Source organism: Mytilus californianus, unplaced genomic scaffold (assembly GCF_021869535.1).
Source record: "Mytilus californianus isolate M0D057914Y unplaced genomic scaffold, xbMytCali1.0.p SCAF_7, whole genome shotgun sequence".
Classification (NCBI taxonomy): domain Eukaryota; kingdom Metazoa; phylum Mollusca; class Bivalvia; order Mytilida; family Mytilidae; genus Mytilus; species Mytilus californianus.
Genome location: NW_026262723.1, coordinates 51,873,526 through 51,888,793, shown reverse-complemented (window position 1 = coordinate 51,888,793; position 15,268 = coordinate 51,873,526). Strand labels below are relative to the sequence as shown.

General features: G+C 32.4%; 1 protein-coding gene across 1 annotated transcript in view; it reads right to left on the bottom strand.

Annotated features, from left to right (window-relative positions):
- The window catches only part of LOC127709709 (probable E3 ubiquitin-protein ligase MGRN1), a 37,271-nt gene that overhangs the window by 8,308 nt on the left and 13,695 nt on the right, over positions 1–15,268 (bottom strand). Inside the window, exons 9-13 of the mRNA XM_052215370.1 lie at positions 13,501–13,615; positions 12,787–12,859; positions 10,284–10,442; positions 3,959–4,043; positions 2,151–2,340 (exon numbers count right to left, since the gene is read on the bottom strand). Of these exons, the coding sequence (XP_052071330.1) occupies positions 2,151–2,340; positions 3,959–4,043; positions 10,284–10,442; positions 12,787–12,859; positions 13,501–13,615 (622 nt within the window). The remainder of the gene's footprint in view (positions 1–2,150; positions 2,341–3,958; positions 4,044–10,283; positions 10,443–12,786; positions 12,860–13,500; positions 13,616–15,268) is intronic.

Sequence of the window (15,268 nt, the reverse complement as noted above, 5' to 3'; positions counted from 1 at the left end):
GTTGCTCTGGCTGTAGTTTTCAATGGTGTTTTTTGTCAACTGTTTTTTAAAAAGACTTTCTGTTGTATTTCCTTTTTACTATGGCATTTTGTCAGTTTGTCTTCTAATTATCAGTTATCTGCGTCTCCTTTCTTAAACCAAAATTATTTTATGAAAAAACACTTCATCTAAAAAAGCTTTTTGTGTGCATTAAAAAAATAGAGGCCAATAAATAAATTGATCTACAGTGCCAAGATCCAAATACTTTTTTACCTAAAGCAACCAAAAGAAAATAAATGGAGAATGTGTCCATGGGATATAGATGATGCACTCGCTTTTGGCATATAATGTTATAAAGGGACATAACTAGAGAACTGTAAAAGTGACGTCACCAAAATCCGAACTTGATCTGAGTTTTGTGGTTAGAAGCATTGTGTATAAGTTTCATAACATTTGGTGTTAGAGAATGGAAACGAAAAATTCATAAATCTTAGAACTGTAAAAGTGATGCCACCCAAATTTTAACTTGACCTGTGTTTTGTGGTAATAAGCATTTAATACAAGTTTCATAACATTTGGTGGAGGCAAACTATTAAATCTTCAAACCCACCCTTCCTCCAAATCTTTTATCAAATTTTACTTGATGTTACTGTCTACAAAGGAACTCTGCTGTCCTTTTTAAAGTTGTTGCAAAGAAAATCTCTGGGATCAAAATACTGTCACCGGTTTCAAAATATTTGCCCCAAGTTCAATGTATTCCCCTCTTTTCAGACAAAAGACAATTGACTGACTGATCTGGTGCATGTTTTGGTCAGACAGCTGAGAGGGACTGGCAGACAGGGGCAAAACAGTATAAACCCTCCCCTCCTCCTTTGGAGTGGGAGTTTAATTATCAAAGGTACCATACATACATGAACATATATGAACCAGTACCTGTGATTATAAGCATGTACTTGATTGTAGACAACATCATTTAACTGTATTCAACTCTATATTGATTTAATTACCCTTAGTCAAGCATGATAATTTTGATGTGGGGAAAAAAATGGCGCCATAAATATTGCAGTAAGGGTATTTTTTCGCCATATGAAACCTCAGCTAGATCCCTGCATACTAGTAACTTATAATTTATATTTATTTTTGGTTATTTTAAAGACATAACATATAAATTTGTCAAAATTCTTCATTTAAGGGCCATAAATATTTGTAATCAACTGATGGTTTCATAATATCACTTTTAAATGATCATGTATTGCCAGATTATCGCTATTTTACGAAATTTTCATTTGATCTTACTGACTGATAATTTCCACTGTCAGCACAGTAGAGTGATATGAAAAATTATCGCTAGAAACTAAGGGCGCATGTGCTGTTGTCAATGAAATTAACAACATCTTCATAGTTAAAATAGCGATAAACAGATTATCATTGGTCATCTCATCTCGATTGCTTTTCTCACTTTCGCCGTACCGGCTCAAGCGAGAAAATCAATCTCGTTGAGATGACCAACGATAATCTATAATTATAGTATTACTTTAAACCAATTTATTCATGTGGATAATTTATTTCACTATTTATCCTTTCTAGCTGACTTTGGTGCAATTTATTTCTGCCATTTTCTACCTTTCTTGATGTATTTTCATAAGGGAAGAACAGAGTTTTTCAACTTCTTTTTCTAGTGCTGAATATTTAAAAATAAATCACTTTTATTTAATTAGTTTACACTTTTCAAGTAAATATAAAAAATGTTAAAATTGATCAAAAATCCTAATCAAGGGGAGTCAACAGAGTTTTCACATAGCATGTCACTTTGTGATTTTGAAATATGTTGTAGATCTAGAAAAGTACTTTGAAAAATCAGAAAATAAAACATAGGTTACCATGCTTGTTTCAAAGAAAATGAGGTTCAAAATTATATTTGATTGGTAAATTGTGCAATCATAAAATTTCAAATATGAAGTCCTGTGCTAACATTCCGTTATTATGACATCATCATCACACAAAACAGGTAAAAGCAAAACGTTGAAAGTTCATTAATGTGTAAGTGATTTAATTTATCTCTCCTGAAACTGTATCATTCGTATTATAATTTTTGTAGAATTTTTTTTGCTGATCATTTATGTGTTCACAGTATCTTTCTATTTATTATATTTTTCAGTATATTTGACTACCTATTGGTTCATCATCGTAATCAGGTTCTGGTTCTTGCTCAGCTTCAGATGTATCTTCTCTCTCATCATCTGCTAAATCTTCTGTGGAACATCTGGTTCCTGTTAAAGGGTGTGTTTTCATGTCGTAATCACTATCTGCCTCAGACTCGTTCAGATCATATACTCTTAATTTTGTAACATCTGGTGTGCCCTGAAATAATGTACATTACTAGATAAGGCATAAAAAGCTGTGACAGACATAAATTTTCAATAAGTATAGTGCATTTTTTTTTTCCTGAGGAGGGGTGGAATATTTAAAATTTGTTTGGCTGTTACTCTGCTTGTAATCCAATGATTTCATTTTCAATTTCTTGTTTATGCATTAATCTATTTTATGACAATTTTTTGTTGAATCATACTTATTAAAACACTGCACACACCACAATGATTTCCCTGCTTGACTGATCATCATTGAATTTTTATTGAATGTCTTCAAGATAAAGGTTTAATACAAGCATCATTTAAACTAATCATTATCAATGATCCATATAAATGAGGTCAAGGTCATAGGAATCATGAAAGATGGAGGTGTACACTTTACAATAATTCCAGACACCAAATATAGTACCAAATATAGTTTACCTAATGCCTATAGTATTTGAACAACAGACCAAACTATGAAAACTGCTTTTACCAATGAACCGTGAAAATGAGGTCAAGGTCATATGAAACCTGCTAGACTAACATGTACATCTTACAATCATTCCACACACCAACTATAGTTGACCTATAGCTTATAGAATCTGAGAAACATACCAGACAAAAAAAAAACTTAACATTGATCATTAACCATGATCAGCATCCAAATGTCTAGCATTTTTTATTTGTTACAAGTGGGACAACAAAACTGCTTCTATCTATTCTATTAAGTAACTACATTGTGGTTTAAATTATTATAAAAATTTCAGATAGAGTGAAGCAGTGAGTAGCTCCTAACAACGAGTATTAGGCAACAGTTTGTACAACATTGTCATGAAGATATTGAAGATGTTCGCATGTCATGCTTTCAACTTTTCCTAAATATTTTGTAATTCCTGGAGCAAAATTAATATTTTAAATTTTGACAGCATTATCAGTGTGCATTATTACCTCAAAATGTAAGAAGCAATTGTGTATTCTTGTTCAATGTTCAACAATCAATAAATGCAAGCATAAATTTCTGAATTAACAGTACCTTTCTTTGTCCTATTTATACATTATTTCCTGTCAAATTATCATCAACCTATCTCATGATTTGCTGCCAGTGTGTCTTAAGTTTTTTATTGTTTCTGTACATTGAGTTGCAATTTATAACAATATCAAATATAATTTGTAAGATTTCTTTGCCAAATATAGTTAAAAATTTGTACATATAACCATGAAGAAGCGTTCTTTAATGTGGTTTTAACAACATGAAGCAGAGAAATTGACCCAAAACAGTGCTAAGGCCCATCTTGAACTTGCATAGAAAGGCTGTGCATTTTTCCTTATTTAAATCTTAACACTACATAGGACATGGTATAAACTCTCTGGTGTCATTTACAGTTACAAAATACCATAAAATGATTTTATGCATCAAAAGAGAAAAACATTTTGAAACTGGAATTTTGTATTGGGTAACAACCCTTGGACCATTACAGACCCACCAAAAAGAGCCATATTAATATCAGCCTGGCAATGTCATCAGTACACATGCTTATTTATCCATACAAGGACCGATTTATTCATATAAGGGCTAATTTTTACCCCATTTAAATAACAAACTATATTGACTCTTCTATTTTTCATACCTTGCTCTCAAGTGTATCAGAACTGTAATCATTGGAGACATTTACAACCTTGGATTCATCTGTACTGTCTGGGTCTTCTGAGAATCTACCAAAGTAAGCACAAATTTTCAACAAGTGTGATTTTGTGATACATGTAAAATAAAAGGAAAGATTAAATTTTAACCATTAACAAATATCCAAAATATGCATATTAACCAATACATATACTAGGTGAATGATTTTTTTAGCTTCTTTTTTCTACTAAAATAATTAATCAAAAATTAAAAAAAAAACAGTCAAAATTAAAGATATGGATTAAATAATTATTACTAGAATTTTTTAGAGACTACCAGGTTCGAAAATTAATACCACCAATTTTGATAATGTAGAACTACCTGTAAATGGTGAAAACAAGAAAAGGCTGATAAACACACTTTAAAATAAATCAATAAAATGCTCTGCATGGCGCAGCTTGATACGACCGCAGAGGTAGAACCCTGAACAGTTGGGGCAAGTATGGACACAACATTCAAGTTTGATACAGCACTGAATTTGGATTGTGATTAAATATTTGACACAGCATAGGTTTCTGACACAGAATGAACGTGGTCTAAGAACTTAAAATTTTTTAATTTACCTATTCAAACCATATCATTATTATTTTCTTATATATATAAATCAGAAATAACCAATTTAAAATGGAAAATTTTAAAGACAAAAAAAAGGGGGAAAAAAATCCCCCCCTCCAATTTTTTGAACCCCCTTATGATTTATCACCCCCAAACTCAATCACAGCCTTCCCTTTGTGGAATGGTACCTTGCAGTACAATTTCAGAGAGATCCATACACTTGAACACAAGTTATTGTCTGGAAACTAGAAAATGCTTGTTTTTTGGCCCCAGAATCCTAAACGTTTAGGGCAATTACCCCCAAAATCAATCCCAGCCTTCCCTTTGTGGTATGGTACCTTGCAGTACAATTTCAGAGAGATCCATACACTTGAACACAAGTTATTCTCTGGAAACTAGAATAAAATGCTTCGCTGGGGCGCAGCTTGATACGACCGCAGAGGTCGAACCCTGAACAGTTGGGGCAAGTATGGACACAACATTCAAGCTTGATACAGCTCTGAATTTGGATTGTTATTAAATATTTGACACAGCATAGGTTTCTGACACAGAAAGAATGTGGTCTAAGAACTTGAATTTTTTTAATTTACCTATTATGGTCCAATGTCTAAAATCAAAATACATGGTTAGATTCAGCATATCAAAGAACCCCATATATTCAATTTTTGTTGAAATCAAAAAAAGTTTAATTTTGGACCCCAACTTGGACCAACTTGAAAACTGGGCCCATAATCAAAAATCTAAACACATGTTTAGATTCAGCATATCAAAGAACCCCAAGAATTCAATTTTTGTTAAAATCAAACTAAGTTTAATTTTGGACCCTTTGGACCTCAATGAAGACCAATTTAAAAAACGGGACCCAAATTAAAAATCTAAAAACACGGTTAGATTTGGCATATCAAAGAACCCCAATAATTCAATTTTTGATGAAATCAAACAAAGTTTAATTTTGGACCCTTTTGACCTCAGTATGAACCAATTTGATAGCGGGGCCCACAAATAAAAAATCTAAATACATGGTTAGATTCAGCATATCAAAGAACCTCATATCTTCAATTTTTGTTGAAATCAAACAAAGTTTAATTTTGGACCCCAATTTGGACCAACTTGAAAACTGGGCCCATAATCAAAAATCTAAACACATGTTTAGATTCAGCATATCAAAGAACCCCATATATTCAATTTTTGTTGAAATCAAACAAAGTTTAAATACTGGACCCTATCTTGGACCAACTTGAAAACTGGGCCCATAATCAAAAATCTAAACACATGTTTAGATTCAGCATATCAAAGAACCCCAAGAATTCAATTTTTGTTAAAATCAAACTAAGTTTAATTTTGGACCCTTTGGACCTTAATGTAGACCAATTTAAAAAACAGGACCCAAAATTAAAAATCTAAATACACGGTTAGATTTGGAATATCAAAGAACCCCAATAATTCAATTTTTGATGAAATCAAACAAAGTTTAATTTTGGACCCTTTTGACCTCAATATGAACCAATTTGATAACGGGGTCCACAAATAAAAAATCTAAACACATGGTTAGATTCAGCATATCAAAGAACCCCATATATTCAATTTTTGTTGAAATCAAACAAAGTTTAATTTTGGACCCCAATTTGGACCAACTTGAAAACTGGGCCAAAAATCAAAAATCTAAATACATGTTTAGATTCAGCATATCAAAGAACCTCATATATTCAATTTTTGCTAAAATCAAACAAAGTTTAATTTTGGACCCTTTGGACCTTAATGTAGACCAATTTGAAAACTGGACCCAAAATTAAAAATCTAAATACACTGTTAGATTCGGCATAACAAATAAATAAATGTGATCAAAGATTTTACAAATCTAATGTGCCATACTGTGCAATTAAAGATTACTTCTTGAAATTTGAAAAAAAAATAGTATTTGAAGAATAATTCTTTTTAATTTCTAAAATCTGAAATTAGAAAAAATTGACCCCCCACAATTTTTTTTTATCCCCCCCCCCCTTTTTTCCCCCAAAAATTTCTTTCCCTCAAGATATGGTCATAATCTCAATTCAAATCTTTCATATGGATTTTTTTTGTAAAAAAAAATGATGCAACATTTGCAGATATTTTTACTGGTCTCCTTTATAAATATGCATTTCTTTAAACATAATTTAAAAGCAGTGTAAGGGAAGTAACCAAAACGTTGTATTTGGATTACCTCCCTTACACTGTTTTAAATTATCTTTATTGTTCATTAAGGATGTTCGCTACTCTGTTTCAAAATAACAAGCTTTTAAAGACTATTATAAATTGATAGTATATAATTAAAGGAACTGAAAAAGCAGAAAAAAATGTAGGGTCCGTGTGCTTGTTTTAGAGATATAAGCCATTGAAAATTTGGCGGGAAATAATTCTCTCTAGACTTTTCTTACATTTAACATTGGTACCCTTTTACTTTAAAAAATTATGAAAAAATAACAAGGATTTTATAGGATTTTCAAATTTGGCTTTTTAAACTATAAGTAATAAAATTATAAAAAGAAAAGTAGGGGTTAGCGGGGAAATTTTTTTAATGACACTACATGGATAAAACCAGAGGATTCCGAATATGTGGCAAAAATCCAAAAACAAGAGGAGCGAACATCCTTAACCATTACTTTTATACATAATTTAAAAGCAGTATAAGGGAGATAATTTCAATGATGTATTTGATTTACCTCCCTTACACTGCTTTAAATTATGTTTTGTACTAAAGTATTTGTCCATTAACCAGGACAACCTTGTTTTTCCCCCTTTTTTGCACCTAATTCCTAAATGGTTTGAGCCATAACCCCCCAAAGCAAATCCTCACCATCCCTTTGTGGTATGGAAACTTGTAGTATAATTTCAGAGAGATCCATACACCGTTCCACAGTTATTGTCTGGAAACTAGAAAATGCATATTTTTGGCCACATTTTGGCCCCTAATTCCTAAACTGTTGGTACCATAACCCCCAAAATCAATCCCAACCTTCCTTTTGTGGTATTTAATCTAATGGTCAAATTTCAAAAAGATCCATTCACTTAAACTAAAGTTAGAGTGCGAAAACCAATGTGTCTTCGGACGACGACGCCGACGACGCCAACGTCATACCAATATACGACCACAAAATTTTTTTGCGGTCGTATAAAAATGCTTATTTTTGTCCCCTTATTCCTAAACGTTTTGGGCAATTACCCCCAAACTCAATTCCAGCTTTCCCTTTGTGATATGGAACCTTGTAGTACAATTTCATAAAGATCCATACACTTACACACAAGTTATTGTCTGGAAACTAGAAAAATGCTTGTTTTTTCACCCCTTTTTGGCCCCTAATTCCTAAAATTTTGAGGCAATTACCCCCAAAAAAAGTCCCAGCCTTCCATTTGTGGTATGGTACTTTGCAGTACAATTTCAGAGAGATCCATACACTAACACACAAGTTATTGTCATGAAACTAGGAAAAATGCTTGTCTTTGCCCCTTTTTTTGCCCCTAATTCCTAAAATTTTGAGGCAATTACCCCCAAAATCAATCCCAGCATTCCCTTTGTGATATGGAACCTTGTGGTACAATGTCAGAGAGATCCATACACTAACACACAAGTTATGTCTGGAAGTTACAAAAATGCTTATATTTGGCCCCTAATTCCTTAACTGTTGGTACCATAACCCCCAAAATCAATCCCAACCTTCCTTTTGTGGTATTGAACCTTATGGTAAAATTTCATAGAGATCCATTCACTTAAACTAAAGTTAGAGTGCGAAAACCAATGTGTCTTCGGACGACGACAACGACAACGCCAACATCATACCAATATACGACCGCAAAATTTTTTGCGGTCGTATAAAAACTAGATGTGTCTGAACGACACGAATGGCCCCGCTCTCAAAAAAAGATCGAAGCCACTTTTAGGAGTGGAAATTTGAGAATGATAGTGCGTATAACTGTAATTTTCACGAAATTATCGAAGTCCAAAGCCCTTAATTTTGGCACATATTAGCAGAGCATAACCAAACGTAAACTCATTCTTTAACTCATCATAGTAGACTCACATACTAAAAGTCTGTATAACTGTTATTTTCACAATATTTTCAGAGTCCAAAGCCTGTAATTTCAGCAAAATTCAGTGGGACAGAAGCTAACGTTGACTTTATCTGTAAATCATCATAGTTGACTCACATACTAAAAATCAGCTCAATATGTGAAGGTGTTTAGATCAAACTGTTTAGATGCAAAAAGGAAAGAATAATGACCTGTGGAATTTTCTTTTTTACACAAAGATAAATTTCACCATAAGAGAAATGGGTTTAACAACTCTTGAAAATTGGGAATTCCTTGATATCAAAACATTTTATTTAATAACAATAATATAAATAAAAGAGTCTTTTATTTTATTGAAATTAAATGACTCGAGTTGATACCAAGCAATATCCAATTCTCACTCATATGAAAACTATAGTTTTTAATGCAAAAGAAAGTGTTCATGTTATATGCAGGCCATAATCTTGCCGGCGAAATGACGATTTAAGTCGCCAAAGAATTTTGAAAATCGCTAAATCTCGCCGGCCGACTGACTTCATAGCGAAGTCAAATCGCTATCAAAATCAGTAAAAGGGAGACAACTTGTGATTGACAAGTCTCACAGGTAAAAAAAATGGCGGCTGACAAGGAAAATCGAGATTTTTGAAACGACCCAGGACTAATACTGTCAACGATCAAATTAAATAAATACAACGGCGTCTTTGAACATCCTCGGATATAACTTTCAAAACTGTTCAAATGGAAAACTGACTGTCTGTTTTAAGTTATCATTTTACGATAATTTTCATCTGAGGATGTTGCGTAATCACTCAGCTGATTTGTTTTACTTTTACAACTTACACGAGTCGATCAATTTTACTATTCGGTAGGTAAAAGGTTGGAAATAACGGTAGATTTATTATATTGATTGAATAAAATTGAAATATAAAAGGTAGAAAGACTGCTGATGGGTAATGTGATGGCAAACGTACGACACTCGACCAGGTTGTGATCAGCAGTGGATTGTTTCTCACGACCATTTCGTTGATATGGATGATATTTTTAAAAAATGATAGAAATTAGCTCTTTGTCGGATAATTAATATGCGATTGAAAAATATTTTCATTTATAGACTTACAATCTTTAACGATAATCTCAATTTACAACTAACATAATGTCCTGGACATTCAATAATGTTTTACAAAATAATGACAAGTGGTGATACATGTATAAATTAAATTCCCAGTCATGTGAAATTCAACAGGAAAACTGGGAGTTATATTTTTTCTGGACTTTTAAAAATAAATTGAGGCAGATGCACATGAATTTAATGCATCATAATCATGATAATATTACTAGGCTACTCCCTCATGTCCCAATCAACAAATTTTATTTAGAACACAATGGTATCAATAAATAAATAACAACTAAATATTGTCTAAACCTTTTTACTAAGAACTTTCTATATATACATTGTGTACAATAACATATGAAAAAACTGCAAGTATATCTTTTATTGAATATAAAACAATTTCCGTAGTGATAAGCATGAAAACACGATGCAACCGAAACGGTAATGGAATCTCACTTCTCCAAGAAATTGACCACTTCTCCCTTCTCTCTCTTGGAAGGAGAAGTCACTTCTCCCTCTTCAAAATCCTAGATTAGGCCCTGTATATGGATTATATACTTACATCTTTGGTACATGTGGTTTAAGTTTATCCTTAGTTTTAACCACTTCTACTGTCTCCTTTCCTCCTTTCAGTTCTTCATTTCCAAGTAACTTTTTATCGTCGAGTTTCATATTGGCTGTCACCACAGAATCCTTCACAGAATCTATTTGTAATGTTTGTCTGTAATAGTACAAAAGTACACACACATATATATATATATATATCTAATATAAATATAGAAAACAAAATTGGAAAGGTTTGCTTGGAACCTTGTCTTCTGCCTACTATTGCTGCTGTAAAAGTTTTCTGTTGACTGCCAAAATCTAAGTCAATTTATCAGTAAAATACAGAATAAACTGCTTCGCCGATCGCAGCTGGAAACGACTGCAGAGGTTCAACCCTGAACAGTTGGGGCAAAAATGGACACAATTCAAGCTTGATACAGGTCTGAATATGGATTGTAATTAAATGTTACCGGTAGACACATTATAGATTTCTGACACAGAATAAATGTAGTCAAACTTGAAATTGGTTATATGATTTGAATTTATATTCAATTGAAGATTTCTTGCTGTTGTGCAATACACTGTGCTGTTGCGCAATACTAAGTAAATCTGTTTTCAGACTATATACGAAGAATGAGCAAAATAAATTGTGACCCCAAATTTTTTGGGGGGAAAACTGATAATTTCTTAAATCTTGAGGAAATAAACTGTTATCACAGAGATATGTCTCGCCTTTTTGTAATTTTGATAATTGAAATTAAAATAGCAATACTTTAACATGTAAGTTATGCAAATATTCAAAGTCGATGAACCATGACTGAAGGTACATGGCTAAACAATCTCCATGGAATGAGATGTGCCAATGCTAATACAACTGCATACCAAATAACATTGTCTTATTATAAGTCGTTCCCTTTAAACAAACCTAAACACAAACATTAACTTGTAAACTATGTAAAAGTTTAAAAGTCAATGAACCATGATCAGGGGTGGGGCTATATAATCTCCATGGAAACGATACTTGCAAATGCCAATAAATTTGCATACCAAATATCATTGACTTAACATTAGCAGTTCATCTTAAACTGATCTAATCACAAACTAATACATGTAAACTAAGCAAAAGTTTCAAAGTAAATAGACCATGACTGAGGGGGCGGGGCCAAATATTCACCATGGAAATGAGATGTGCTAATGCTTATACAACTGAACACCAATTAACATTGGCCTACCACTAATGGTTCCCCTTGAACTGACCTGATCACAAACTAATACATGTTAACTTAGCAAAATTTTTAAAGTCTATAGACCATGACTAAGGGGGCTTAGCCAAATAATCTCCATGGAAATGAGATATGCCAATGCTTTTACAACTGCATACCAAATATTATTGACCTACCACTAGTGGTTCCCCATAAATTGACCTAATCACAAACTAATACATGTAAACTATGAAAAGTTTCAAAGTCAATAGACCTTGACTGAGGGGGCGGGGCCAAATAATCTCCAAGGTAATGAGATGTGCCAATGCTAATACAACTGCATACCAAATATCATTGACCTACCACTAGTGGTTCACCATGAACTAGACCTAATCACAAACTAATACATTGTTGACGCCGTCACCGCCGCCGCCGGAAACAGCATATCTATGTCTTGCTTTTTGACTCCGTCAAGGCGAGACAAAAAATTGCCCCCCCCCTCCCCCTCCAAAAAAAATAATATTTGAAGAAATTTTCTTTTTGTAAAATGTGGTACAATTTAAGAGACAGCCATACACTTAAACAAGTTATTGTCTGAAATCTAGAAAATTGCTTGTTTTGGCCCCTTTTTGGCCCCTAATTCCTGAACCGTTTTGGCAATTACCCCCAAAATGAATCCCAACCTTCTACTTGTGGTATTGAACCTTGTGGTACAATTTCAGAGCAATCAAAATACTTATACACAAGTTAAAGTTATTGTCCTGAAATACAGAAGCTTAGTAATATATAACAGATAAATTCCATGCTAAGTAGGTATTATAAATATTCAAAGTATGGTCAAAAGGTTAGTGATTCCCTGGCAGAGGAGGAGGGACAGGATGTTTAACTGCAATAAATGTGTTAATCATTAGATATTAACAGATTTATTCTATTGTACTTGTAATCATTTAATGTAAACTTTGGTACTTTGATTTTTTATATACGTATCATCTTTTTTTTTATATGTTGATAGACACATTCTCAAAATCAAATGGCAACAGAGGGCAACTTTTTTTGAAAATTAAGGGCAACACAAACTTGGCTAAGATTATGTTTTTAGTGTGTGAAATCCGGATTCTTAAGGCAAATCTTAACCTCCTTGACCTTTTGAGTTAATTCTGCTGCTGTTACCTGGTCTCAAACGTCTTAGGAACTTCAGTATAAGAAATCTGCAGCTCCATTATAATTATATGCATCACATATATCTAGTACAGTAAACTTTATTCCGGTCTTAATAGCAATATCCATTGTATGGAGATCTACAATTGTGATACTTACCTTTTTCTTTTCTTATCTCTGTGATGTGAATCTTTTTCATTTGATGGAATCATTCTAACAGATGGATAATAATCTGGAAATACATTTAAGTTCGTGTTGCTATTATTTATCAACATGTATATGCTGAGAGTATCATTGATTCAATATCACTTTAATTTCAAATGGCTGGAAATACTTCCTTGACTTTAATGCAACCAAATAACAAAATTAAATGTATTTTTTTATTCAATAAAAGAACAATAATTTTTCTGTTCACTTTCATGATGATTCCATATCATTCTGTTGTGAATTTGGAGATCCATATTATCTTACAAGCTATCAAAATTAATAGTGATATATGTTTACTAATCATTCTCCAAAACAAGGTATGCCCCCAAAGTTTCAATTGCTGATTATTGAAATCCCATGTTTTGATGAGTGGAAATCTTCATCCAAATAGACGAGGATCTGATGAAAAATTTATAAAGGATTCTGAAGAACCGATCATGTAGTTCACGCCTAAATTCTGAAAATCAGCAGGTATGCACTAGATGTGCATTTCGACAATAAATGTCTCTTCAGTGATGCTTGAGGCATAAACATTTGAAAGTTCAAAACCTAATACAAGCATTGAATTAAATTTATCTTAGGTAATTTTTAAATGATAACTACTACTTTATATCTCCAAAATAGATGTAAAAAAAAACAAAAAAAATGTTGGATACTTGAACGTACCATCTCCCATCAGATTTTGATTACAGGGACCATTCAATGCTTCTATCAATGACACTGCAAAATATCCAGTAGGTACACCATCCTGGCTGACTGGGTTCTCTTCATTATTGTCTCCCTGTCAAAAAGTTATTCACTTTAATGTTGTTTTTTTTAAGTCTAAACAAAGCTTTACTGATTTATTTTGTTTGAAATTTAAAAATTAAATCTAGTACAGTAGACTCTGGCAAATCCGATACCAAAAATGTCAGCAAAAAATATCCCATTATCCGATATATTCAATTAGACAATAAATGTATATTCATTGAATATTCTGCAATAATGAGTTGACCTAATCCTGAGATGTAACTAGCCCTGACCACTGCTATATATATAAAAGGGTTCGAGTTATTTTCATCAGATTCATCACTACTATGTTTGTGTAAAAATTTTATCAGCTGGTTATGTAATGCTCATATTTTTGTTTTTCAGTTTTTAAATCCTATATTTATTAAAATAAATCAAATTTCCTGAAATATTTATGTGAATAAATATCTACCATCCATAGTATGTGTTTTTATTTGTTTTATATACGAAGTAATATCCATATTTACATTTGTATGTGGTAAAATCACAGGTAAGCCAATCGGGCTATAAATAGATTATAGCATGGTCTGTCTTTAAACTGAAATCGAATTTGTTATATATTTTATTTCTTTGAATAATCAAATTTATTTGAATATCAATGAAGATAATCATAATTAATAAAATATTATTGCATCAAGTTAAAGTTTTCTGAAGACTGTTAATGTTTTGGTCATGGTTCTAGAGGCTTCCTCACATTTTGTAAACAAAAGAAAATGGCGTCTATGACATGTGGTCAAACCTACACATGTTACAAAATTATATCTGACAAAAGTCAGATTTCTCTTGGCAAAAGGGATTTATATTTATATTGCAATAAATTATTCAGAAGGAGGTACATTCAGTCTAAATTATATTTCGGATTCTGTAAGCACTTAAGAGTTTTATCAAAATTCTCCCAACGTATTTTTCTTTTACCGTATATTTTATAAATAAATTCAAACCATTTGTATTTTAAGGGCATCTAATTCGCATTACAAAGGAACACAATGAATAAAGACAACACTTTATTAAGAAATAGTTCCTTTTAGTAATTAAAAACAAAATTTTCTTGTCTGCAAGATTGTAATTGCGTAACTTCCGGGTCCATTTCCTGTCAGAAAAACATTGAAAATATCTGATTGTGGGTGGTTTCGAACAGAATTTCCTGAATATTCTTATCCTATTTGCCAATATATTCTTTTATCCCATATTTGATTATACAATAAAATTAACATTAAACTTATAAGGAAGGGTTTGGTGTTTTAAACAATATTACAATAGCTGATATATTCGTTTAGCCGATATCCGATTAGGTGGAGTCTACTGTATAGCAAAAAATTTAATATATAATATTATTTTGGTTGTTTTTTCATCTCAGCAGAAATTAAAATTTAGTAAGGTTTTTTTTCTCAAAAAAACCAAGACAAATCAAAGGTATCAAACAATAGATGATTTGTTTTTTGGTGTTTTAACGCCACTTTCAACCACCGCTTTTGGGCCATTTTGTGGCAGCCAGTTTTTATTGGTGGAGGAATCCGGAGCGCCTGGAGAAAACAACCGACCTTCGATAGGAAAACTGACAATCCTAATCAATTAAGATTAGAGTCGAGTGCACCCGCAAGAGCGGGGTTCAAACTCACAACCTCAGTGTTGACTGGCTAGTGAT